This window comes from Mustela lutreola, chromosome 8, assembly GCF_030435805.1.
Source record: "Mustela lutreola isolate mMusLut2 chromosome 8, mMusLut2.pri, whole genome shotgun sequence".
NCBI classification, from domain to species: Eukaryota; Metazoa; Chordata; class Mammalia; order Carnivora; family Mustelidae; genus Mustela; species Mustela lutreola.
Window position 1 is genome coordinate 78,144,732 of NC_081297.1, and position 27,460 is coordinate 78,172,191.

Sequence of the window (27,460 nt, forward strand, 5' to 3'; positions counted from 1 at the left end):
AGGAGGAGGGGTCAGAGGCATCTAATGGGCCCATGCTGGGGACACTGCTAATCATACGACATATGGCAGTCCAGAATCATTTTGGCCCCAAGAGCCAACAGCATCAAGGTTGACAAACACTGCCTCTTATGAAAAGGTGATTTAAGTGAGTTAATAGTATGTAAAGCCCTGAAACAGTAAGCACTATCTGAATGTTAGTTACTGCTATGACTAAGCATTGTGTTGAGTTTTGTATTTTCTCAGTTTATACAACACTCATCAAAGAGGTTCCATTGTTATCACTGTTCCATAGGTAAGAAAATTGAGGCGTGGGTAGCTTGCCCTAACTCAGTTATCAGTGATTGAACCCGCACTGAAACCCAGGTTTATCGGACAATTCCCATACTTTCAACATTGACCCCTAAACACTATAGGTAAGTTGGAAACTCTTCGTTAAAATAAGTCTGCCTTAAGTTTCCCTCTCAATTTCCACATTATGCTGTGTCCCAGTAACTTGGATTTGGATAATTCAGCCCCAACTTTTATTTTTCTTCATTATCAAGACAAAGTAACTTTAACATTGTTGATTCCAATTATAGAAAACCTGTTCTAAAGGTTCTTCCTTTTTGGGAATTAAAATGGACTTTCTTACAAATGTCATCTGTTGCCTCTAGTTCCGTCTTCAGTTACAGCCTTAAAATGAAAACCATGGAATTTTTAAGGGAGTGAAATGTGTTGCACACGAGAATGGTGGAAATATGTGTCTGTAGGTTTGTTCAAAGCCATGGAATATACATCTCCAAGAGTGAACCCTGACATAAACTATATGGACTTTGGATAATAATGTTTCACGGACTGTAACAAGTGTACATTTGGTGAATGACATTGAAACCATCAGGTGTGGGGGCAAGGAGTGTATGGGGAATCACTGTACCTTCCTCTCAATTGTGTTGTAAACCTAAAATTGCTCTAAAAAAATTATGTCTTTAAAAGGGTAATCATATTCTCAGGACAACAATAACAAGATCATGGCATATACTGTGACAAAGAATGGTTGTGTTATTTGGAGGGATGAATACAGAAAATGGAATAGATAGAATTTAGGGCATTCTATTGGGTGGGGAGAATTATGTGAAATATTGACTGAAATCTTTCAGATCACTAAAGAAGGAGTCCCAGAAACAGAAGCACACTACAATAGTTAATTTTATTTGTTCAAGGGCTCATATTGCAAGCATTAAACCAAGCACGGGCTTTGATTCTGTGAGCCCAGATTCACATATTTAGGAAGATAAAAGCAAACTGCGATCCATGTATATGGATGAAAACTAACAGCTCACAGTTAATCACATTGCAGTTTTAAATTTCTACAGCCTAGAAGCCAGGAGTCACAGATCTTTTAGGTCCTTCTGGATGTCCCACAAGGTATCTGCACTTTTCTTGAGTTGAGCAACTTCATCATCTTTCAGCTTCTGGTTAATCACACTGGTTAAGCCCCGAGCGTTCAGGATACAAGGAAGGCTCAGGAAGACTTCATTCTCAATGCCATACATCCCCTGACAGAACAAGAGAAACAATTAGATTAAGAAATGAAATCACAGTGGTGCGTGGGTGGCTCACTTAAGCGTCTAACTTCAGCTCAGGTCATGATCCCAGAGTCCTGGGAATGCCAGCAGGCTCCCTGATCAAGAGGGAGCCTGCTTCTCCCTTTGCCTGCTGCTTCCCCTGCTTGTGTGCACTCTCTCTCATAAATAAATAATAAATCCTTTTTAAAAAAGGGAAGAAATAAAACCATAGGAAGAATGATCACTGATCCCATGTTTAAGCAAAAAGGCATGTAGAAAATATAGTTAAGCACAAACTCATTCTTTGATTTTCAACACATACAGGCCTTTACTTTCCAAATACTTACATTCTGAATTCGATTTTATACACAGAATATGCAAATATACATTATGATAAACTAGAAATTTTAAAGAAAGTAGTAAGCTTTTTACTGAACTTATTGACATATCTCTCTCTGCTTAGATATACTTTAATGAAATTTAATATCTAAGTCTTCAAGTTAAATTGCCTTCCAATGTGTTTCTTAATGGGTTGCTTTTCATGAAATCCAAATTTTAAAAAATTCTTTAGTTTAGGAGGGAATTTCCGATGGTAGCTGTCCAATAAGTCCAGAATAAGTAGTTGGAAGCTACTCAAAGGCAAGATTTCTGTAACATCCAAGAGTTGCTAAAAAAAAAAAAATAGTACAATTTCCCACTTTATCAGTTTCTATAAAGCAATTAATTTATTCACCAGGTCAATTTAACCATACAATTACCTGGGTTAATTAATTATATTAAACAAGTTACTTTAATAGATGTTTCAAATCTTTTTTAAAAAGTTTATTTCTTTTTAGTATTCTCTACACCCAATTTGGGGCTTGAGTTCATGACCCTGAGATCAAGAGTTGCATGTTCTTTTAATTCCAAAATTTTTGTACATACACCAAAGTGGAGATAAATAAGCAAATTCCATGCATGTACTCCAAGACTGAGCAATGATCAAATTTTTGCTATACTTTATGAAATTTTGCTATAGTATTTAAAATAACAAAACCAAAAATACCTGACATCACATTTTACCACCAAATTCTTCTGTATCTTTCTCTTTTCCATGTTTCTTTAAATCCACTGCATTTTCCCCTTACATTTTCACCCTTGCCATTGACTTATGGCAATCAGTTATCGTATACAATATCTAATATAATCTTAATTTTATTGGAAAAAAAAAAGAATTTCTACTTAAGTGTTTCGTAGCTTTTACTTTTGAAGATTTTATTTACTTGAGAGCGAGCATGTGTATGAACAGGGAGACAGGGAGAAGGAGAAGCAGACTTCCCCTGAGCAGAGAGCCCCATCGGGGCTTGATCCCAGGACCCCAAGATCATAACCTGAGCTGAAGGCAGATGCTTAGCTGACTGAGCCACCCAAGGTGCCCATTTCATAGCTTTTAAATTGAATTAAATTTACTAAGATATCAAGTACTGCATCAAAGACAATCTATACATTAATGCCCCAACTTGAAATAAAGCTATTATACTTACTCAAATAATGTATATTTTGAAAATGTGTCAAAAAAGACTCAGTTAATATTTAACCTGCCACAGTATACAAGGGAGAAAAGAGAGAAGTTTCCACAAAATTTTGAGATTCAGAAAAAAGTAGACTGAGACCACCTTGTCCTTCTTGAAATCTATTCACAGAATAGAATACTGGAAATTTTAAGTTTATCTTACCTTCACCATTGTTGACACTGGATGAATCCTGGATAGATTTTTCAACATGGATTCAATGAGATCAGCCACACTTAATCCAATAGCCCAGTTGGTATATCCTTTTAGCTTGATGACTTCATAGGCACTAAGGAAAGAAAGGAATCATAGAAGAGGTAACTGATATCAAACTCAATAGTTACGGAAACTGGACTCTTTGGGCTTGACTTCTGCTCTGTCTTGTTCAACTGTGTCATCTTCAGAAAGCCTTTCTTATCTCAGTGTCCTCTTCTGTAAAATGAGGACAACAATGGTATCTATTTTATAAGTTTGTTAAATGAGTTAACATATATATAAAATATGTACAACTGGAAACACTACCGAGTAGACTCTACATGAATGCTGTGATAAATTTAAATAGGTTATTGAGGGGCCCCTTCTTGGTGCAGTAGGTTAAGCTTTCGACCTTGGTTTCAGCTCAAGTCATGATCTCAGGGTCTTGAGATCTAGCCCCGAATTGGGCTGTGAGCTCAACCAGAAGTCTGCTGGAGTTTCTCTCTCTCCCTCTGACTCTCCCCATCCTCACTTCTCTCAAAAATAAATCAATCTTAAAACAAAATAACTTATTATATGAAGTCACAGCGGTAAAAACATACTTTTTCCCAATCTTCATACTCATAAACATGAGTATTTCCAAAGTTATCAATGAAATCAAGAAACAATGAAAATAAAAGGACCACATTCTTTTGTGTGTGGGGGTGTGTGTGTGAGTAAAGCGATGGACGTTTATTAAGTGAAGGTAAAGAAAAACCCTTAAGAGTGGGGGGGGGGGGTCTCGACAAGGTTGCCATAGAGGGTCTTTGGGGTTGGTCTGTTTTTGTTTTTATTTTAAAGATTTTATTTATTTATTTGACAGAGACAGAGATCACAAGTAGAGAGGCAGGCAGAGAGAGAGGGAGAAGCAGGCTCCCTTCTGAGCAGAGTCTGATGTGGGGCTCAATCCCAGGACCCTGAGATCGTGACCTGAGCCGAAGGCAGAGACTTAACCCACTGAGCCACCCAGGCCCCACTAGGGTTGGTCGTTTATGGAAAGCTACCCAGGGAACTTAAATCCTTTTCACATCTCTACTGATAACACATTCAATGGCTTACTTCCTTTTTAGGGGCTGGTTATTCTTTGTTGGTCACAAGTGATTATCATAAAGATACCCACCCCACACACCTAAGCAGGCTGGACCTTCACATTCTAAGGACAAAAATATACCTTGATTTCGAAGTCCCACTTACCACTGTCACCTAAAATACAGTATCAACTAACATAACAGCAGAGTGAAAACAATACCTGCCTGGCAATTTTCTGAAAATTAATTTCACACCTTGAAACCCACAAAGGTCCTGGTCCTTAAGAGGTCACAGGAGGAACTAAAATGAGAATTTAGGAAATTAGAATTTAATGCAATCACTGGCTAGAAGACCTTGACAAGTTATAGTATTATCTCAGTGACCCCTAGTTTTCTCATTTGTAAAATAAAGGGATTAAGTTAATAAAATGCTAAGGACCCTCTCACATTTTTAGACAATCTTTTCCTCCATGCACAGGTCAAACTCCAGAAAAAAAAAATCATTAATTTAAACTAAGCAAAAACAATTCCATGTTTGAGGAAGTCTTGTAATAATTCTCTCCAAATAGGAACAGCTGACATTTACTGAATGCTCACCAGCATTATTCTGTGTTTTTACTCAATTTTTATAATAATTCTAATACCATATGACTTCAGAGAGAACAAAACTGAAATTCAACTTAAAAGTTAAATGGCATTTCTACGGCAATAAATTTGACAATCTGGAAGAAATGGATGCATTCCTAGAAACATATAAACTACCACAACTGAACCATGAAGAAATAGAAAGCCTGAACAGACCCATAACCAGTAAGGAGATTGAAACAGTCATTAAAAATCTCCAAACAAACAAAAGCCCAGGGCCAGACGGCTTCCCGGGGGAATTCTACCAAACATTTAAAGAAGAACTAATTCCTATTCTCCTGAAACTGTTCCAAAAAATAGAAATGGAAGGAAAACTTCCAAACTCATTTTATGAGGCCAGCATCACCTTGATCCCAAAACCAGACAAGGATCCCACCAAAAAAGAGAGCTATAGACCGATATCCTTGATGAACACAGATGCGAAAATACTCAACAAAATACTAGCCAATAGGATTCAACAGTACATTAAAAAGATTATTCACCACGACCAAGTGGGATTTATTCCAGGGCTGCAAGGTTGGTTCAACATCCGCAAATCAGTCAATGTGATACAACACATCAATAAAAGTAAGAACAAGAACCATATGATACTCTCAATAGATGCTGAAAAAGCATTTGACAAAGTACAACATCCCTTCCTGATCAAAACTCTTCAAAGTGTAGGGATAGAGGGCACATACCTCAATATCATCAAAGCCATCTATGAAAAACCCACCGCAAATATCATTCTCAATGGAGAAAAACTGAAAGCTTTTCCGCTAAGGTCAGGAACACGGCAGGGATGTCCATTATCACCACTGCTTTTCAACATCGTACTAGAGGTCCTAGCCTCAGCAATCAGACAACAAAAGGAAATTAAAGGCATCCAAATCGGCAAAGAAGAAGTCAAATTATCACTCTTCGCAGATGATATGATACTATATGTGGAAAACCCAAAAGACTCCACTCCAAAACTGCTAGAACTTATACAGGAATTCAGTAAAGTGTCAGGATATAAAATCAATGCACAGAAATCAGTTGCATTTCTCTACACCAACAGCAAGACAGAAGAAAGAGATATTAAGGAGTCAATCCCATTTACAATTGCATCCAAAACCATAAGATACCTAGGAATAAACCTAACCAAAGAGACACAGAATCTATACTCAGAAAACTATAAAGTACTCATGAAAGAAATTGAGGAAGACACAAAGAAATGGAAAAATGTTCCATGCTCCTGGATTGGAAGAATAAATATTGTGAAAATGTCTATGCTACCTAAAGCAATCTACACATTTAATGCAATTCCTATCAAAGTACCATCCATCTTTTTCAAAGAAATGGAACAAATAATTCTAAAATTTATATGGAACCAGAAAAGACCTCGAATAGCCAAAGGGATATTGAAAAAGAAAGCCAACGTTGGTGGCATCACAATTCCGGACTTCAAGCTCTATTACAAAGCTGTCATCATCAAGACAGCATGGTACTGGCACAAAAACAGACACATAGATCAATGGAACAGAATAGAGAGCCCAGAAATAGACCCTCAACTCTATGGTCAACTAATCTTCGACAAAGCAGGAAAGAATGTCCAATGGAAAAAAGACAGCCTTTTCAATAAATGGTGCTGGGAAAATTGGACAGCCACATGCAGAAAAATGAAATTGGACCATTCCCTTACACCACACACAAAAATAGACTCAAAATGGATGAAGGACCTCAATGTACGAAAGGAATCCATCAAAATCCTTGAGGAGAACACGGGCAGCAACCTCTTCGACCTCTGCCGCAGCAACATCTTCCTAGGAACAACGCAAAAGGCAAGGGAAGCAAGGGAAAAAATGAACTACTGGGATTTCATCAAGATCAAAAGCTTTTGCACAGCAAAGGAAACAGTTAACAAAATCAAAAGACAACTGACAGAATGGGAGAAGATATTTGCAAACGACATATCAGATAAAGGACTAGTGTCCAGAATCTATAAAGAACTTAGCAAACTCAACACCCAAAGAACAAATAATCCAATCAAGAAATGGGCAGAAGACATGAACAGACATTTCTGCAAAGAAGACATCCAGATGGCGAACAGACACATGAAAAAGTGCTCCATATCACTCGGCATCAGGGAAATACAAATCAAAACCACAATGAGATATCACCTCACACCAGTCAGAATGGCTAAAATCAACAAGTCAGGAAATGACAGATGCTGGCGAGGATGCGGAGAAAGGGGAACCCTCCTCCACTGTTGGTGGGAATGCAAGCTGGTGCAGCCACTCTGGAAAACAGCATGGAGGTTCCTCAAAATGTTGAAAATAGAACTGCCCTATGACCCAGCAATTGCACTATTGGGTATTTACCCTAAAGATACAAATGTAGTGATCCAAAGGGACACATGCACCCGAATGTTTATAGCAGCAATGTCCACAATAGCCAAACTATGGAAAGAACCTAGATGTCCATCAACAGATGAATGGATCAAGAAGATGTGGTATATATACACAATGGAATACTATGCAGCCATCAAAAGAAATGAAATCTTGCCATTTGCAACAACGTGGATGGAACTAGAGCGTATCATGCTTAGCGAAATAAGTCAAGCAGAGAAAGACAACTATCATATGATCTCCCTGATATGAGGAAGTGGTGATGCAACATGGAGGCTTAAATGGGTAGAAGAATAAATGAAACAAGATGGGATTGGGAGGGAGACAAACCATAAGTGACTCTTAATCTCACAAAACAAACTGAGGGTTGCCGGGGGGAGGGGGTTGGGGAGAAGGGGGTGGGATTATGGACATTGGGGAGGGTATGTGATTTGGTGAGTGCTGTGAAGTGTGTAAACCTGGTGATTCACAGACCTGGGGATAAAAATATATGTTTATAAAAAATATATGTTTATAAAAAATAAAAAATTAAAAAAAAAAAAAAAACATAGGTATACAAATAAAATAAAAAAAAAAAAAAAAAAAAAAGTTAAATGGCATTTATAAGTGCCAGTGTCATAATTTGAATTCACGCCCTTAGTCTTTACTCTAGTCCACAATGACACCTTGTAAGCACAAACGTCATAGGTAAGGATGGTTAGTAAGGAAGAGTGAAAAAAGGAGAAAGAGGGAGACATCTTTAGTGAGGTGTGGAAAGGTAAATACAGCCCAGCTTTAAGATAGTCATCAATCAGCAAGTCCTTATTTTAGGCAATTATGAGTAAGAGTGTCTAGGTTCTAGACAAGTCAACCTCATTTATCAGTAAGAGGCAATTTGAAAGCCCTTCTCACTTATTAATTCCATGTTTTACTCCTGTTCCTATATAGTAGGATTTCTCTAGAAAAACATTTGCTCGGGACACCTGGGTGGCTCAGTTGGTTAAGCGGCTGCCTTCGGCTCAGGTCATGATCCCAGCGTCATGGGATTGAGTCCCACATCGGGCTCCTTGCTCGGCAGGGAGCCTGTTTCTCCCTCTGCCTCTAGCCTGCCACTCTGCCTGTGCTCGCGCTCTCTCTCTCTCTGACAAATAAATAAAAAAATCTTAAAAAAAAAAAAAAAAGTCTGCTCTCCCCACAGGGACCTGTGTGGTAGGTTTGACCAGTAAATTAGTCTTACCTGCTTCAGAAGAGAACAGCTCCATGTTTACTATATACATATATTAAAAAAGGACAAAATTTATCTTTATTTGAGAGAGAGAATGAGACAGCACATGAGCTGGGAGAGAGGCAAAGGAAGCAGCAGGCTCCCCACTGAGCAGGGAACCTGATGTGGGACTCCATCCCAGGACTCTGGGATCATGACCTGAGCCAACCACAGACGCTTAACCCACTGGGCCACCCAGGCGCCCCGCATGTTTACTATATTAAGAGCTCACCTGAGCAGACAGACAGTCACGGAAATTCTGATAATTTTATCGAGATAAAATTGATCATCTCAAGCCCCCTTCCCCTTACCTTTCCACCACCATTTTATGCACTTCCTTCCAATTTTCACTGTCGTTGTCTGTTCCCATATCTGGATTCAGTTCCTGAAGAGAAACGCCTGCCACATTCACTCCACTCCACACAGCCACTGGAGAAAAAGGATAAACATGTCATACATTTCTTTTTCTTTCTTTTTTTTTTTTTAAAAGATCTTATTTATTTATCTGACAGAGGGAACACAGGCAGGGGGAGTGGGAGAGGGAGAAGCAGGGCTCCTGTTCAGCAAAAGCCTGATGCAGGGCTCGATCCCAGAACCCTGGGATCAATACCTGAGCCAAAGTCAGACACCTAATGACTGAGCCACCCAGGTGTCCAAAACATGTCATATGTTTCTGACACTATTTTAAAAAATCCTTTATTCTCTTAGTTCAGATTTTACCTCCGAGGCAAGTTACTGAATGCCGGCTAGAGCAGCTCCAGAGATAGCTGCTCCAGTCCGCTTTCACCCAGAGGCTGGCATGCACCTTCAGCCACACAGTGGACATTTTAACTTTCAACCACTTTGGTGCAAAACAGAATTGTTGCGTCGTACTTACAGAGAATGTGAAATTCTTTGCCTTCCCCTAGTTTGTGAAATCACAAGGGCTTCCAGTTCAGGACTATCTTAAACTTTCAATTTGAGAAATTTTTAACTTCACTCCTACTCACTCTTCTTATATAAAGCCCTTTCTTCTGGAGCGAAAAAAAAAAAAAAAAAATCTGTGCTAAGGTCCAAATACACTCCAGTTATCTCTTTTCGTACCCTAAGTCCTGTCTATCTCTCGAAACAAACTCCATGTATTAACCACAGTGAATTTTTCTGGTCTTCAACAGATCAAATATTTCCTTCCAAGAATGCCTCCAGAGGCACAGCAAAGGTGTTCTCGGTCACCAACTCTATCTTTTGGAGGGCTTGATGCATCAGAACACCTTTACTTATTCTTAACACCTTCCAAGCCAGCCCGAAGTATATACTGAATATGCAAGCATATAAAAAAATGAGTAAGGGCATGGTTTGTGCTGTGGGTAAATTCAGAATTTACTGGGAAACAGGCAAAGGAAACTAAAGCAATGGGCTGAGCTACCACAGATGCATGGAAAACGCATTATAAAACATAAATTAAAAAAAAAAACCCATAAATTCACAATCTACTTTAATTAGGGGTAAAGGGTTGTCAGAAAGGGTTGCAAAAATAGGTATTTGAATTGGACCTTGAAAACTAAGTATGGTCCACAGGGGCCTTTGGAGGAGAGCACTGTAAACTCAGGAAATAAGAGCTAAAGTGTGGGGTAAAGTCTAGTATGGCTGAAACCAGCTACGACAGGCAAAACTGCCCATGGCCAAAGAAGACTCCTCTAGAAGTCCAGAAGTCTTGGGAATTCAGGCTAATTGTTGAGAAAACTAAGGTACTTCCATGGCTTTTGATGAAACTATGAACTCGACATAATTATGTCAGGATTGAGCACAATTTAATTCTCTTTCACTCCATACAGGTCAATGTAGAAATAGGAAAAAAGGTATATTGGAAAAAAAGGACACAGTGATGAGTGAACAGAAGATTGGATAGGAGTCCGAAGACATGATTCTAGTTGTAGTTGTACCACTAATTAGCTAAAGGATCTCTAACAAGCCACTGGCCACTATGCCTGCTTTGTCTCATTCTTTCTTCACTATAATGCAAGTCTTAAACTAGAGGACATGTAAAATCATCTCCACATCTATGGTTCTCATAATTGTACAACTGTAGTAACTAGCATTGACTGACTGCTACACACTAGATATTATGATAGTTTTTTACATAGGACATAAATTCAAACAAATCCTTGGATATTAGGAAGTCTTGTATAAAATAGCACAAATGCAATAGTTTGCAAGACCAAATTCTATACCGTAACAAACTCTTCCCTAAAATCACATTACACATGCTCATTAATATCAGAAGAATATTTACACCTAAACCTTTTAGGGAGAAAATATTTCCTTGCATATAGGGCAGATACGAATTCAGTAAAATAAAGATTATCGTTACTATTAAAGTGTTTTGGATAATTACAGTATAATACCATAGCTTATTCAATGTATTTTAGTTTAATAAACAGGCTCAAGAGTTAAAAAGATATAATCAGAATTGTTCATAAGTGTTTTTATATAAAACTGTTTGGAACAGAAATATTAACTTTTTAAAAAATTTCTTTAAAGTTTATTTTTTAGTAATCTCTGCACCCAGCATGGGGATTGAACTCATAACCACAAGATCAAGAGGTGTCCTGTTCTGACTGAGCCAGCCAGGTGTGCCACAGAACAGAGATACTAACTTAAATGAAAACAGAGACTTAATTAACTTACATAAATAGTGCTCATTTTTTTTTTCTTTCTAAGGTTTTATTTATTTATTAGTGACAGAAAGTAGAGGGCAGGTGGAGCAGAGGGAGAGGGAGAAGTAGGCTCCCTGCTGAGCACAGAGCCCTGGGTAGGGCTCCATCCCATAACCCCGAGATCATCACCTGAGTCGAAATTAAGAATCGGGTGATTAATCAATGGAGCCACCCAAGGGCTCCTTAATTCTTTCAAAACAAAGCATTATAAAAGAAACAGAAGTGCAATGTAACTTTAATGTTGGCATTTCTACAATAATTAATGACTAACAATTCTATTTAAATTCCTAAAGAAAATATCTGAAGTATTTACCAAATGGTCTCTTACTACTTAAATGATTGACAGTTATTAATGACGTATTAAAAATCAGATTTCATTTACTTTATTTATTTATTTATTTTTAATAGGCTCCATGATCCAATATGGGGCTTTCACTCAAAATCCAGAGATCAAGAGTCAGACAGATGCTCCTACCAACTGAGCCAGCCAGGTGCCCCAAAATCAGATTTAATTTAAAGCAAGATTTTACACTAAAGAATAGTAGATACTGGTTATGGAAAAGCTTTTGTTACCCAATTTACTCCCTTCATTATACATGATGGATATAATACCTATGTCCCCTGGAAAGGGGGAAGCATGAGCACACCTATGCCCAGATCTTGGTTTCCCCTCAGAAGGAAACAGGGCTCATTGAAGAAAGAGATGCTTCTAGTACAGGGAAATGGGAAATAAAACACCAATGTGGCACACTTCCTTGTCCCAGAGACAAGGACTCAAAAAATGCTAGGACATGTCAAAAAGACATAGAAGCAGTTTGAAAAGCCTATTACTTTCCAAATCTGGGACAACTTCTGCATTACCAAGATGGTAAAAGAACATTTGTGGAATAAAATAAAAATCTGAGTGCACACTGATACAAATGAATACATAAATGAGGAAGAGAAAGCTTTCTTTTACAGTAGAATTAATATAGAAGAAATGACTAAATATTGTGTCTGACAACTATCAATAGTTATAATTTACTTAATCAAGAAGTATCAGTAGATTCTAAACTTAGCAGGCAAAAGATTGATAAGGACTGTATACATAGTTACCTAGTCACTATCAGAGTATTCTCCCCCAAATTGCTTATGTGTAATGTGAAGTACGTGAAATTAAAATTTAAAAAAATTCAGAATAGCAAGAATAATACCATAAATACACATTAGAATATTATGTTTTTTTCCCCTTACCACTTGAATCACCATGTTCTCCCAAAATCCATCCATGGCAGCTGCTGGGATGAATGCCAAGTTTTTCAGCCATAAGATAGCGAAATCTTGCAGAATCCAGATTACACCCACTTCCGATCACACGGTGCTTGGGTAGTCCACTTAGTTTCCAGGTAACGTATGTGAGAATATCCACTGAAAGGGTTAAAAGTAATATATGTAAGGAAATCAAAACTAATTTCAACTGCTGTGTCAATTAGCAAGTGCCCTATCTTCCTTCTCCCCAACTTTTCCAGTCTGAGATGTAGCTGGAAAGACCGAATACTTTGACTTTATAGAGTTCAGAAATAATGGAGATAAGAGAACCAATGGTCACATATGCTTCTCTGATAGTACTGTTCCACGATGATGACGACTATCATCATAACCCAAAAGCCATGGGTTACTAAATTACTAAGGTATACTGCTATAAATTTCCCTGGGCACAAGGCACTATTCAGTAAGCAATTGTGATAATATAAGGGACTGACATTTTGTAGTATTTAATGAAAGGACCTCTATGACAGAACCTTTATTCTGGTGTGCCACAGCCCTGAGACTTCAAAGAGTAAAACTTGCTGGCCGAGACAGAATCGCAGAACTTCTAGGCTAAACCATGAAGAGGAGAAAAGGTGCACACAAGGTAGGCAAGAGGTTAATCTTGTCATCTCCACCTCCACACACAAATGTGTGGAGATATTTTAAGGTCATGTTGGACTGGGTATTATAAACTTCTTCCTTAGCAACTCTGATTCAGTGGGCGTGATTCTCTGGAATTGAGACTTTGAAGCTATACCTGGAAAGTTGTGTAATGAGCTAATGATGTCTGTCTTAGGCCCGGGATGCAGGAACTTCCTTTATACCAGCTATTTGTAATTCTTGTTCCTTCCAAGTCTACCTACCACTACATATTTATACATAAGACTGAGCTATTTAGTAACCCCCAATTCAGGACTGCACAGAACACTACTAAAATAATCTGTCCTTGCTGGCCTCCAACTCTCAATATTTCATAAACTGTAAGGATCTCCCTGCTTCTGATTCACAATCTTTCTCTTTGTCAAGTGTCAGAAACAATCAGTTTTACCACTTTATCAAGGTATCTACTATGCTCACTCATAAATGGTCCATTTGGTGGCAAATTACAGACAAAAGAAGTGCAAAATAGTGAATTCTGATTATTTCGGTTAAATAATGCAATTCTTTCTAACCAGAAGTTTTAATGCTTATTCTGCAAATGTTGACTCAGGAAAAAAAAAAAAAAAAAAAAAAAGGCAACATTTAAGTTATAACATTTGGCATTAGCATGTTATTTGTCTATTGATAGTCTACTTCTATAAAACTGGACGGATTAGCAGCTTTTAAACTATTCTCAAATTCAACACTCCTAGAATACACTTCTTGGCCAACAGAAGATCAGAAATGCTACAATGTTTCCTACAAATTGAAGCCACATTTAAATGTTTCATTACATATCTCAGAATAATCTTCCTAGAAAATTTAAAAAGCTTCTAGGCTCTACAACAAACTGATGAAACAAACAGTTGCAACTGTTTTATATATAACTTCTCACATTTTTAAACATTTGGCCCAGAACCCTGCCATTTGTTTTGCAAACAGCACTCTTTTGCAGCTAGTAACAGAAGACACAAGAATTGCTTCTGCTAGCAAATCCTAGAACAGAATCTTTAAAAGCCAAACTAAATGAAACAGATACCCAAATCATTGAACTTCACAGCAGCGAGAACCTTAGGACAATTCTTATCAATACAATACCTGGGTTGGAAACCACAATTATGATACAATCAGGACTGTACTTGACTATCTGCGGAATAATGAATTTGAAGACATTAACATTCCTCTGCACCAGATTGAGCCGGCTCTCCCCCTCCTGCTGGCGGACTCCCGCAGTCACCACCACAATCTTAGAATTGGCAGTCACAGAGTAATCTTGAAAGAGAAGGGGGGGAAAGGTACTTTAAATACAACTCTTATCAAAATACATCATCTATGATATGCTCCAGAAACCTAAACAACCATAAGTTTCTAGGACTTACACAGGCATTACATATTGCAAGAATTACTATTTTATAAGGTTTTGAAGTAGAACGCTCTTCTCAAGAGAAATAGCTTCCTCCTTCTTGAGTTATACAGAAATAATCCAACCGTAAAACTCGCTCAGAGAATGGACCAAGGTAATAAAAAAGGCCCCAAATTATGTTTCTGGTTAAGAAATTAAAAATGCCATTGACTTTAGAATATTAGATTGCTAGTAATTTGATAAAACATAAACAGTGAGTCCAAAGTCCAGTAGGAACTCCCCCAACAAAAATATAAAGGGCCTTAAAGGACACTTCTGGGCTTTGTTAATCCAATCTACGGAGGGGAAGGAAGGCACAGCAATGTTTGTCCTCAGGCGGAAACTATTTTCTAATACTCAGTATTTTAAGGAAGCCTATTCATTTTAGCAATTGAGTTTCTCTGGGGAGTATTTTTTCCCCTCAAGGAAGTGTTACTTCCCAAATACAGATATTATAACCTGATGTGACCATCAGAGACAACAGCTATGGAATGAGTCACATAATAAACTATTGTTAAATGACTTTTGATAGTTATTCAGACCTTTCATCAATGTTATGAGGAGGACCTACCTTTTATAGGTTTGTTGTGAATATGAGGTAAAATGTCACATTGAAAAATTTCATAGTGGGGCGCCTGGGTGGCTCAGTGGTTTGGGCTGCTGCCTTCGGCTCGGGTCATGATCTCAGGGTCCTGGGATCGAGCCCTGCATCGGGCTCCCTGCTCCGCAGGAAGCCTGCTTCCTTCTCTCTCTCTGCCTGCCTCTCTGCCTACTTGTGATTTCTGTCTTTCAAATAAATAAATAAAATCTTCAAAAAAAAAAAAATTCATAGTACCCAGAATGCTAATAACTCAATGAATAGCAGCCACTAGTAGTAGTAGCGGAATTTATTTTGAGGTCCACATTTCAGCCATTCTGTAGTGGAATTTATTTTGAGGTCACATCTGAGGTCCATTTTCCACACAGTCCTGCTCTGATGGTGGTACCACCATGTAAATGTGCTCATCCAGAACAGAGACAGCTAGAATATGGATTTTATTTAGTTTTTTCAAAGTTTCTAAAACATTCTTGTTCTCAAACATAGGTAAACAAGCAGTATGATACAACTTCCTAAAATATTATGTGTCAAATGTATGAAAGTCACATGAGACGTTTATAGAGATAACACCTGGGGTGCCTGGGTGGCTCAGTGGGTTAAGCCGCTGCCTTCGGCTCAGGTCATGATCTCAGGGTTCTGGGATCGAGTCCCGCATCGGGCTCTCTGCTCAGCAGGGAGCCTGCTTCCCTCTCTCTCTCTCTCTGCCTGCCTCTCTGTCTACTGTGATCTCTCTCTGTCAAATAAATAAATAAAATCTTTAAAAAAAAAAAAAAAAAAAAAAAAAAGAGATAACACCTGTGCTGGTCCTCAAAGATGAATGGGAAGAAGGAAAGAAAAACTGCCAACACTAGATTCACCAAGATGGAAAACTAATTTTCCGTGAGAGCGAGGGCATCTATTATTAGATCACCTTTATCTGCCACTATTTTAGGTGTCTGAAGAAATAAGCTTCCATGCTGCAGATCCATCATTTCTCCTTTGAGTTTATCTTCCAAAACATCCACAAGGGCAAGTTCATCAGCCAGGGACTAGAAATACAAGAACAGGTGTTAGTACCCGAAGCTACCCCAGTGCACCTCAACTCAAACCCCAACAGATATCCTTTATTTATTTATTTAAGGACAAGCCTTGAAGTCACAACTCTGAGATCAGGACCTGAGATGAGACCGAGTTGGGACTAAGCCACCCAGATGCCCCCTAAACAGAGACCTTTTTTAAATAGCTAAGCACCAAGTGTTAAAAACCTTGAGAGTTTTACCAGGGAATTGGCTGTGCCCTTTAAACAACTGCATGAGAAAGTCTTGAATGAACTATTAATATTTAACACACTGATTTCTCTAAATTTCACCTTTCAGTACTCAACCAGGATTTAGTATCATGATACAAATCACTTTAAGAATATGTAGACAAAGACCCCTCATGAAACCAACAGTTCAGTAGTGGTCTCAGGATGTACACGTCTTCCAATGAGTGAGGGCTGGTGAAGACTCACCCAGACCCAGAATCCGCCTTCGGGAGTATCCATCCCTGAAATCACCTCCAGTTTGGAGGGTTTTTCAGATTTGGTGTAAGCTATCAATAGCAGGATTTGAACCCCTGTCGGCTGAACCGTCAGGTTAGGTTGAACCAATGTGCATGTCTTGATGGGGGAGAGGTAGGGGTATCCTATAGATGGTGGGATCCAGGACTAGTCATTCTCCTGTGATCAGCCTAATTCTCTGGGCGCTCATTTTCTATTGCAGTTGTCATCCTCTGTCACTCCTTCAAAATAAAAATCTAAATCAACAAATACACTATTTAATCTTGATCTAGGGTCTTAATTTTACATATTCTATAAAGTTTTATATGTAACATGCTTTATGTTTATATGTTTTCTATATCCCAACATGAAGACTGGCAGAAAACAAAGCCTTGGGTTCTCCCTTTATCAGTCATGTACACCACTCTCTTTACCAAGTACTTCGACTCTTCTTGTAAAAAATAGGCGAGGGCGTAGGTTGTCAGTCTAGATGCATCCAAACAACCTTTCAGCTCTGAAATTCCATTATCTTATGGAAACCCGTAACTTGCAAAATTTATAAGAAGTTGTTATCCCTCTCACTGATGTATCACTAGAGTCCTTGCCTTTACTGATTTTAGGGCTTTTAGCAAAATAATTAGCTTAAGGGGATATATCAATATGGACTCCCACTTACAAATGAGGCTGCCTCTTCTAAGGACAGTGTGATCAGCTAGAGAGGAGAGGTCTGTTGACGGGAAAGGGGAGGTCATTGGGCTCAGAAGTCACTTTGGCTCAGTCAGTTAAGCGGTTGCCTTCCACTCAGGGTCCTGGGATCGAGTCCTACATTGGGCTCCTTGCTCAGTGGGGGGCCTGCTCCTCCCTCTCCCTGGGCCATGCCCCCCACTTGTGCGCTCCCATGCGTGCATGCGCTCTCTCTAAAAAATAAAGTCTTTAAAAAAAAAAAAAAAGACTGAAGGAAAAGGGTAGAGTAGCCTAGGGTGTAACAGGAGTTATCTGGAAGGCACTGACCAGCAGAGGCAGAAGCCAGTACGAAAACCTGACCTCTAGTTTGCCCGCCAAAGCAGACCCACTCCCTGTGGGAGCCAAGGAATGAGCACTGCCCAGACCTCAAATCCCAGTGGGCCTGCTAGTCTCAAGAAGTGAGTTATAGCCGTCTTGCTGGTGAGTTTCTGAGACTAGAGCTTCCCAATGTGCTCTTACTTCCAAGCAACAGATTTACTTGCAAACTTCTGCAATGACTATTTTGTGAGCTGGGAATTACTTAGCAACCATTTCCTCATTTCTACATCTATCCGATACTGGCATTAACTTTCACAAGTTTTATTTAAAAACTTGGTACTTTTTAATGGTTTGGTTCCTCTACTGCCTCTGACAAGATCACGTAAACCTTTTTTGTGTTTTCTAAACCTTCAGTGAGTACACTATAACTTAATAGCCCTCATGTTCTGTCAAGGTACTGAGCAGTAGGAGTATCCCTTTTATTTTAGTCACATAACATGTGTGCTGCTAGAGTCAGCATGGCAAAACAATCCTGGGGTTAAGTGGAAAAGGATGTCACAGGATCTGAGATCCTGTCTTTTGTTTCAGCCAGTGGGTGTGGAGGATTGGCTGACAAGTGCACCCTCAGCTGGCAAGGAAGAGATCCAATACTTGAAAAAAAGAATTGTAGCACTGAATTTAGCTGCATCTGCACGGCGGACTAACCTCCAAGTGTGGAGGCAGGCAACCCCAGAACATGTGTGACTAAGCGTCAGCACTGGTGTTTGACTGAAATAAATCGCCTTCTGTATTCCTACGCAGGTTTCCCCCGCGATCCTAAAGCAGAATGTTCCTACCAAACCTTTTGTAAGCAGAAATGGCGTAAAGCAGAAACGGCAATTACATTAATTTATATGGGAAATTTTTGAGAATTCTCAGATCCCAATAGCCTCTCTCAGGTTTTCCTTTTTTCTTTTTATAGTATTGTGTTTTTAATTTCAAATTCCCCAAGTTTGTGCTCACTTTGGCAGCACATACACTAAAATCAAATTCTGCATGTTCATTGCTGAAACCACAGGAAAGCAAATTAACTTTTTTTCTTTTTAAGATTTTATTTATGTATTTGTTAGAGAGAGAGGACAAGTAGGCAGAGCAGCAGGCAGAGGGAGGGGAAGCAGGCTCTCCACTGAGCAGGGAGCCAGATGTGAGACCATGATTTGAGACAAAGACAAATGCTCCACTGAGCCACCCAGGTGCCCCCTCTTAGGCTTTTCTGATACCTTAGGACACATCTTGCTAACAGATGCACAAAATAAACTGAGGTAAAGCCCAGATGCTCACACAGCCCAAAGCTCCTACAGCCTCATACCCAGAGGCTGAGCAGGTATGGTTCCTTCCTAGGGAAGGGAATCTGGTGGGACCACTCACTGCTTGGGATGTGTGCTGCCTCTGTAACAAAGTAAACTCTGGCTACTTTTCAGTTTTTACCTTTTGAGGTAAAAGGGAAAATCTTGGGATTTCTTGTGGTTAGCGAAAACAGCAACTAATGGGGGGGTTGGGGTCTTCAGTAAAAGCAAAGTGGCAGACAGAACAGGAACTTTGAAAAAGCAGGAGTACCTGGATTCTAAAGCCTATGAAGCCACTTACACTGTAAACGTATTTAAAACTGTTTGAACAGCAAGGCTGAATTGCTGTTCTTAGTGCTTCTTAACCAGTAAGAACAAGGTCAGGTAGAAGGCAAGAACATCACTGTTGAGCCTGACCACTTGTTTAATGTACAACAAAAACATCTTCTAATCTCAAGCCCCCTGTGGACCAGAGGTGGCCCTATTTGCCTCCCGCCCCTCGTGGCCGATTAATGACTGCCACCAATGCCTTAGCATTTGATCGCTGCCTTTCTTTCTTTCTTTCTTTCTTTTTTTTTAAAGATTTTGTTTATTTATTTGACAGAGAGAGAGAGAGATCACAAGTAGGCAGAAACAGGCAGAGAGAGAGGGGGAAGCAGGCTCCCTGCTGAGCAGGGCTTGATCCCAGCACCCTGGGATCACCACCTGAGCGGAAGGCAGAGGCTTTAACCCACTGAGCCACCCAGGCGCTCCTGATCGTTGCATTTCTATATTCAAGTGCCTATCAGCATGAACTTTTGTGGAGGGAAAAGGTGTTAACCTTTTCCAAGTAACAAATTAAACAGACAAGAACCTTTTATTCAGTGATGCGCGGAATGCTACTTCTATCATATTATTAAACACTGTTTGGGCCTTTTCCTGCATTTTCGGTCAAGTTTATTACACAGTCAATTCTTGTACAGAGACCAAGCATCAATGACATCTTACTTTTAAGCCAAGGCCTGCACGGCTAAAACTACTTCCCCATCTGTCTGCAGTTACACTGCTCCGAAGAAACTCCTTCGGCTGTGCAAGCACCATAAGAACATGGCTAGCCGACCTGAGTGAGGACAGAGACTCAAAGATAGCTGGACACAGAGGCTGAGGGCACGGCAGCTCTGCAAACCCTGACGGAACGATGAGGTGGCTACTCAGAGCCCCCTCTGGACAGCTCAAGTGCGAAGCCTGTGATGGGTGGCAGGGCAGGAGTGACACGTGGCACAGAAGCCACAAGAAGGGAAAGCTATGATCAAAACCTGACAAAATGTGATTATTAGGAACAGCAGAAGCATTTATTTATGTAACACATGCTTATTACTAAGTGCGCCAGACATTATTCTACTAATTAGGAACATACACAGCAATGAACAAATTCAGGGAAGTCCCTTCTCTCGCGGGACTCTAGGGAATGGGAATTAAGTGAACCATTTAAGAAGACCTCTGACAGCGGCAGTGCTACAGAGACCATATGGCAGGGCGATGTTCAAGTTCCTGGGAAGGAAGGTTACTTGGGACAGTCAGCAGCAACTGCCTGACTACAAAGCTGTTGATATGGAGGAGGAATAAGTCAACTCCGGTGGTCCAGGGTAACATTCCAGGTGAGAGAAAGTGTAAGGAAACAGGTTTTAAGAAGAAACGAGCTAGGTACTTTGGAGAAGGAGGGCAGATGGTAAACAGTAAGTCAGAGATGGTAAAGGCGCTGCTGGCACTATGGGAACGGTGCCCCTGTTGCACCGCCTTGTTCTGACAGACAGGAGACATCTGTGACATCTCAGATTTTGATGCACTAGTGGAAGTTTACATACAAGAGCTACAGTTTTTACTGAAGCTTACTACAGTTCCTCGGAAGGCCATGACACTGGGGAGAGTGGGGAAAGAGAAGCAAAAGATAACTCAGTTTTTGTAGTGATGGGACATTGTACTGGAGGCCTCAGTAGCCTTCTGAGGACTGAGTGTGGGCCTCCCCAACCTTCACCTCTGATGCCCCAGGTTGGCTCACTTCCTGGGGAGAAAGCAATGTGCATTCTCTGTAAAGCATACCAGCCCAGTGATGGCCTCAAAGACCGGATCAGGAACTTACCAGCTCTATCTTCCGACTGTTTCTTTCCAACAGTAATACATAGATGACAAGACCCCACCAGCTTTTGGGAAGGAGTAATCGGAGTAATATATAAACACTCCACAGAGCAGGGCACTGTATTTTCCTTCCTCTGTTAAACGAATAGGGTTTAGAATCCCCAAATATTAGTAACAATTTTGAAGCATTTTAATCTTCACCCATTAAAATGAGATTTAAACATTTTTAATTCGCAAAATGGTCTTTGAACAAGGCAGTCATGCCCTCACGGCCATCTAAATGGGAAGACTCCTACTGTGTTAGCAGAAGAGTCTGTTCTCAAGCACTTGAACCGGGCCAAAGTATTACATAACACAAATACAGCCCCAAGTTTATTTACCAAAGACTATTTTAAGTTAAAATGAAAACCACAGAGGTACTCCTTACAGAATCATGGTAACTTATTACTTTCCTACAGTGTCTGAATTTTGAGATGAGCAGGAGAAAAGAAGTATCTTTAGCTAGCATTTCACCAACACCTTGATGTTTTTAACTGCCTGAATACTAGCTTAGAATAAAAGGAAATTGCAGTCCCCATAATTAAGAGTTCAGAGCCCGGGTTCAGAATACAGCTCTACTGGGGTGCCCTGCTGGCTCAGGGTAACACTGATCTCGGGGTCAAGAGTTCAAGCCCCTGGTTGGGGGTAGAATTTACTTAAAACAAAACAAAAAAAACAAAATACAGCTCTATCACTTCAGCCGTGTGACTATGGGCAGGTTGCTTAATCCCTTCATAGCTCAGCCACCTCATCCGAAAACAGGATACCAGCACCACCTATTCTGAGGTTGTTGTTTAATATAAAGGGTTTTATTAAACACTTCTACCTGGTGTATAGTCAATAAATGTTTTGAAAGAAACATAAGCTGGAAGATTTTCATTTTCGTTGGCATGAACAGTGAGCACTAAATTGTAATTACTTAAATTCCCTGTGACTTGAGAAGCAGCTATTACAAATAAGCACCTCGTCAAAACTAGCTAGAAAAAAAATGCGAGAGAATAAAACCTTCATTGGTGCACAGTACGTATTTTAGTTGATTTCTCTGATAGCTTTTAATCTGTTCCTTGAGAATTTAAGCTCTGCAAACAGAAACATGCCTGGTGAGGTGTTATTCAGGCAGCCTTCAGATACGGCACAAAGGGACAGTGTCCTCTACTGAAGGCAAAGCAGCAATTTTTTAGGGGGGCAGGGTTCCTACATTAAGACAGCCTTCAAAAAGATCAAGAATCAACCAGTGAGGTAAACAATAAAAGGCCTCTTTCCTCAGAAGTACTTAGAGACTAAAAAAAGCGATGGCCTGACCTACATGGGGTGTATATAGAAGGCAAGCCAGGAGTCCGCGGAAGTATACAGGGAAGAAAGTCTGCAGGGGCGGAAGGTGGTAACAGTATGACATCAGTGTAATATCTTCTAATGCTGATTATGCCAGAATTTATGTCTGTTTAGAAATGTACTCTGAAGGACTTAGAAGGTCATTTCCGCAAGCCCGCAGAGCCCTTGTGCAGATTATTTATTAATTATAGAGGGTAAAGTGACCTTTGCAGTGGAGAAGTCCTGCACTCACCACTTCAACCCAGGGTGTCTTGGGCACTACCAGAAATAAAAAGTCGAACATCACTTGCCTCTGATGTGATGCCATCGCCTGGTCATAACCCCACCCCAACATTTAACCTGAACCTACTGACAAGGAAACATCAGACCAACATTGAGTGACGTTCTATTTAACTGACTTGCACTCTACAAAAATGTCAATGATGTGGAGGCAAAATAAGCTGAGTAACAGCTCCAAATTAAAGAAGAATGAAAGAGAGAGGGCAAGTATATAAAAAGGTATGATTTTGGATTGGGGTGGAAACAGTTATAAGAAACTATAAAACAGATGGGAGAATTTTAACTCCAGGTACTGTATATTAGATAATAGTATTATATCAATGTCAACATCCCCAAGTGTAGTGATTCTATTGTCATATAGGGACAGTGTTCTCAGTAAATACACACTCTTAAAGGTCAAGTGTCATGATGTCTATAATTTACTTAAAATTGTTCAGGAAATGGGGCGCCTGGGGGGTTCAGTTGGTTAAGTGTCTGCCTTCCGCTCAGGTAAGAGTCTCAGGGTCCTGGGATCAAGCCTTACACTGGGTTCCCTGCTCAGCAGGGAGTCTGCTTCTCCCTCCCCACCCCACAACCCTACTCTTGCTCTCTCTCACTCTTATGTATGTGTACTCACTCTCCCTAATAAATAAATAAAATCTTTAATAAAATAAAACAGTTCAGGAAAAAACCTTTTAAAGATACAATAAAATCCTGAAGTGCCAAAAGAGATTGTATACATAAACTGAAATTATCGTGTCTGGTGTTCTTGAAATGTACCTTTCCCAGAATGCTGATGGCACAGGCCATACCAACTTGTCCAACACCCACTACAGTAATCTTATTGTTTGGAACGGCTGCATCTTCTTCTGCAACTGGTGCAATCAGTTTTTCCTTAAGAGTTGCCATTGTGCCCTGCAAGAAAAGAATCAAAACATTATACATACACCTACATATAAAACCCAAACAGGAATAATCCATAAAATGTTACTGTTGCAATTCTGAACCACAGCACAGTTGAAAATGAGCCTAATGATATTCTCCAAGATAAAATACATTTTAAAGAGCCATGCAACCCGCTTAATGGAGACTTTAATTAACACAAAAACTTCCATGAAGCCACTCGAATTTGGGTTCTTCTCTTCAGCCTAAGATTCTGTGCTAGTACTTAACATGTTATAAAAATTGTCTTGTGGCTCTTCATTTACTGGCCGAAAGAAATGAATATTACATTTAGATTAGCCTACTTGTTTCCATTCCCCTCATAAAAAACTTCTATGCAAACTAAATTAGGGCCCTGTACTAACCTGTATTTCAGGTCGGTGTAAAAGAATTAATACCCAGTTATGGATATAGCTTCTACTACTAATGGTTATTAACACTCTTTGAAGATAGGAACTGGTTCTTCTACTTTAAGTCTCACTTAAAACTGGTCACAGTGTATTGGGCATAAAGGTTACTTTATAAATCCAGTGATATGAAAATGGTGTGAATGTTGATGCAAAATCTTCGGAAATATTACTCTAAATTCCATTCAGTGGACCTTGGAAACTAACTGGAAGGTGGGCACACACATAATACATTTTCCTCCCAGGGAATCACACTAGGAGAATATCAGCCTTTGAATCTGTTTCTTTGCAGCCATTTAAAAAAAAAAAGGCGGGGGAGGAAGAAAACCCATTGGAAAACATTCCATATACTAACAACAAATTTATCTGTGCCATCAGATCATCAGGCCCATTTTTTAGGTAACTAAAATGGCAAAAAGTTACTTAAATTGTTAAATTCCATGGCAAATAAAGTACACAAAACCTACTACCTACTACCCTGCCTTCTTAAACAGAGAGGGTGCAGATCATAATTAAGCTCTTTCTGCATATTTAAGTATCACTTATAATTGTCACCCATTATTATTTTAGTTTTCCTCTTACTTCTTATGCTAGACTGTGTCATCCACAGCCCTTAGACCTATTTCAAACTGTACCCTGCTTTCTAGTCTCCTTTTTGTTTCTCATCTGCAGTGGACTAAGTAACTTAAGTTTACTAGTTCAGTGACTGCCTATGAAGAGTTCGGAAGGCTCTGAATTGGAATAAAGTACATGATTTGGACCCAACTATGTAATGACTATTGTTCTGTAGCTATTTTCCCACCAAAAAATATTGCCCCTTAACTGTAGGAACTAAATGTAGAGATTACTTTGCAGAGTTCATCTGCAGTTTTCTCACGAATGCTAAAGAAAAAAATCGGCAGCCTGGGACGACTGCCTGCTCAAATGGCCTGACAAAGAAAGTCCCACACGTCCTGCTTTCTGAGCAGAATCCAGAATCAGAAGACTGCACCTTCTCTTGCTGCATTTTTCTCCTTGAAATCTATTTTCGTTAGCTGGTTTGAGATCCCTACAGATAGAAGCCAGCAAGCAGTGGAAAACAAAAATCCAGAGATGGTTGCTATATAACAGATTAGTCGTTTGTACAGACCTAAAGTAATTTCTGGAAACTTCAGAAACCAATTAGAGGCTTAAGCCAGCAAATATTTCTTTCAGATCTTGCCGGAGAAAAGTGCTTTAAGTTTTATTTCTCCTTAATAGGAGTTATAAAAAACTATTAGAAAATGTTTTCTATTATATATGTAGAACAGTGCCACAATCCGAGTGGTGGCTGCAGGGGGAAAATCCTGGAAAATAGGGTCAAAATCGGCGGTTCTTGGTCCTTTCTATCCCCCTTAGGCCCAGCGCCCCCGCTTCGGGGGGAGCGAGGGCGATCCCCCGCCTCCCTGCGGATGTAAAACACCAGAAATGAGCCAAGCACCCAGGGCCTTCAGTTCAGGAACAAAGACCCTGTTAACAGGCTATCCCGCGATTTTCACCTTTTAAAAAGCGAGGTGTTGCCATCCAATTCCTCCACTAACCACGTGCCCTAATCGCAGCTGGCGTCGCTCTCCGCCCACAGGCCACCTCTTTCAGCCGGCGGCAGAGCTGAGAGCAGCAGGTCACAAGGGAAGGCAGCCACCCCTGATCTCCCAGGAGAAAGTCTCTAGGGAAAATTCCAACCTCTCCACACCCAAGGCTGGCCGAGTAAACAAAACACCCGAAGCATCAAGAAAAGAGGCTGGAGAAGAACAGGCCTGCATCTCCAAGCAGGCCTGCATCCGTGGGGGGGGGGGGGGGGCACAAACTGGAGCGCAGGGCCAAACCGCAGACCATCCTCCACCCGCCTCCCCGCAGAAGCGGGGGCGACTGTCCATTACCCTGGTGGTAGATCCCCACACCCAGGCTCGAGATCCGCCAGCCCTCACGTGGTACTCGGTTCCCTCCCCCGCCCCCATTTCCTCAAGCACGTGCCCGGGGTCAGCCAGCAGGGCCGGGGGCGGGGGGAGGGGGTAAGGAGGATGCGGCCGCCGTAAACCCATCAAGGGCATGCAAAACCCCGGATTTAGCTGCAAACGCAACAGGTCTCTCCCCTGATCCAGCCCAGGCTGGAGGCGAGCTCTGTGGCGGGGAGGACAAAGCCGGGGCTCAGGGGCAGCCTCCTCGCTGCACTTCGGGTCCCCAGCAGAGGGCACGGCCCGCCGCCCCATACCCCAGGAGCGAGTCAGGGCCCACGTCCTGATGCTCGGGGCAAAAGGCCCCGGAAAGCAGTCCTTGCTGGTCCTCTCCCCCGTGCTGCTACGCAAGGACTCCCCTGCACGTCCCACCCGAGGGCCCGCGAGCCCGGATTCGGGGGCCCGGACTGAAACCTACCGGAGAGAAGACGCTTGGAGGGGCCGGCGCAGAAGACAATGTTCGCTGCGCGCGTCTCCTCCGGCGCAGGATCTGCAAGGAGAGGAGGAGGCGGGGCCCACGCGCGCCGCAGCCTCTTAGCTTCCTCTATTGTGATTGGAAACCCGATCACCGCCTACCCCTCCCCTCGGCTCGCTCAATCCCCTTCAAGGACAAGGGCTCAAGTGTGCACTCTTTCTCCCTCCCGGCTGGGGGAGGTCACCTTCGATGGCAAGGGCGGTCTCCGCTCTGCAGCCTCTCCAGGCTTACAGACTTCAACACAAGGGCCCCGTTATTTCTAAAACTTGCCCATCTTTGACTGTTCTCATGTTCTCATTTGGATACGTTTAGTCCAAATAGAAATAAATTTTATTTTGCATTCCAGGTCAACTTTAGAGGACCGCTGGTCTTAGCCAAGACGTGGGTCGCATGTTACCTTGGAATGGTACGGATGCTTCTGAATGTTAAAAATAAAACTGAACTTTCAGTATTCAACATCTTGGTTATAAAGTTCATTTGGTACAACAGTGACTCCCCCCACCCCCACCTTAATTCAGCAAACTCCCACTGCTAGTTGTCTGACCAGATCAATGAGGCCTAGTGCCTGCCTTTTGAAGTTCCTCTACAAATCTGGGTGCTCTCAGAAGCAGGCTTTGCCCTCAAGGGAAGATAACTGGGTAAGATGCGTTCGTTTTCTTCGTCGGTCTCTGAGCCACCCCAAGGCTGAAAGATACATTCATTCGTGTGTTTTTAATACCCAGCCCAGTAGTGCCTTGTACAATAAGGTATTGGTGAATCAGTGATTAAGCATTGGGGGCATCCTAAAGATTCAGCTTCCCCTGTGTTGTCTGTTTCTTTTCATTAAAAAGCTTTC

General features: G+C 40.8%; 1 protein-coding gene across 1 annotated transcript; it reads right to left on the bottom strand.

Moving 5' to 3' along the window:
• Nucleotides 1–1,172: 1,172 nt before the first annotated feature.
• On the bottom strand, nt 1,173–26,734 carry LDHB (lactate dehydrogenase B). The gene is made up of 8 exons (XM_059185715.1): nt 26,569–26,734; nt 23,609–23,743; nt 16,149–16,266; nt 14,337–14,510; nt 12,543–12,716; nt 8,925–9,042; nt 3,260–3,383; nt 1,173–1,535 (listed from the first exon to the last, which is right to left on the bottom strand). The coding sequence occupies exons 2-8, from the start codon at nt 23,735–23,737 to the stop codon at nt 1,368–1,370; spliced, it is 1,005 nt and encodes a 334-aa protein (XP_059041698.1). The 5' UTR covers nt 23,738–23,743; nt 26,569–26,734; the 3' UTR covers nt 1,173–1,367.
• Between the last annotated feature and the right edge of the window lie 726 nt (nt 26,735–27,460).

Coding starts and splice junctions, on each gene's coding strand:
- LDHB (XM_059185715.1), bottom strand. CDS start 23,737: ATGGCAACTCTTAAGGAAAAACTGATTGCACCAGTTGCAGAAGAAGAT. Junction 9,043..12,542: donor AGAACATGGTGATTCAAGTG/GTAAGGGGAAAA, acceptor CTTTTTCTCCAG/TGGCTGTGTGGAGTGGAGTG. Junction 3,384..8,924: donor CATAAAATGGTGGTGGAAAG/GTAAGGGGAAGG, acceptor TTCTTTCCTTAG/TGCCTATGAAGTCATCAAGC.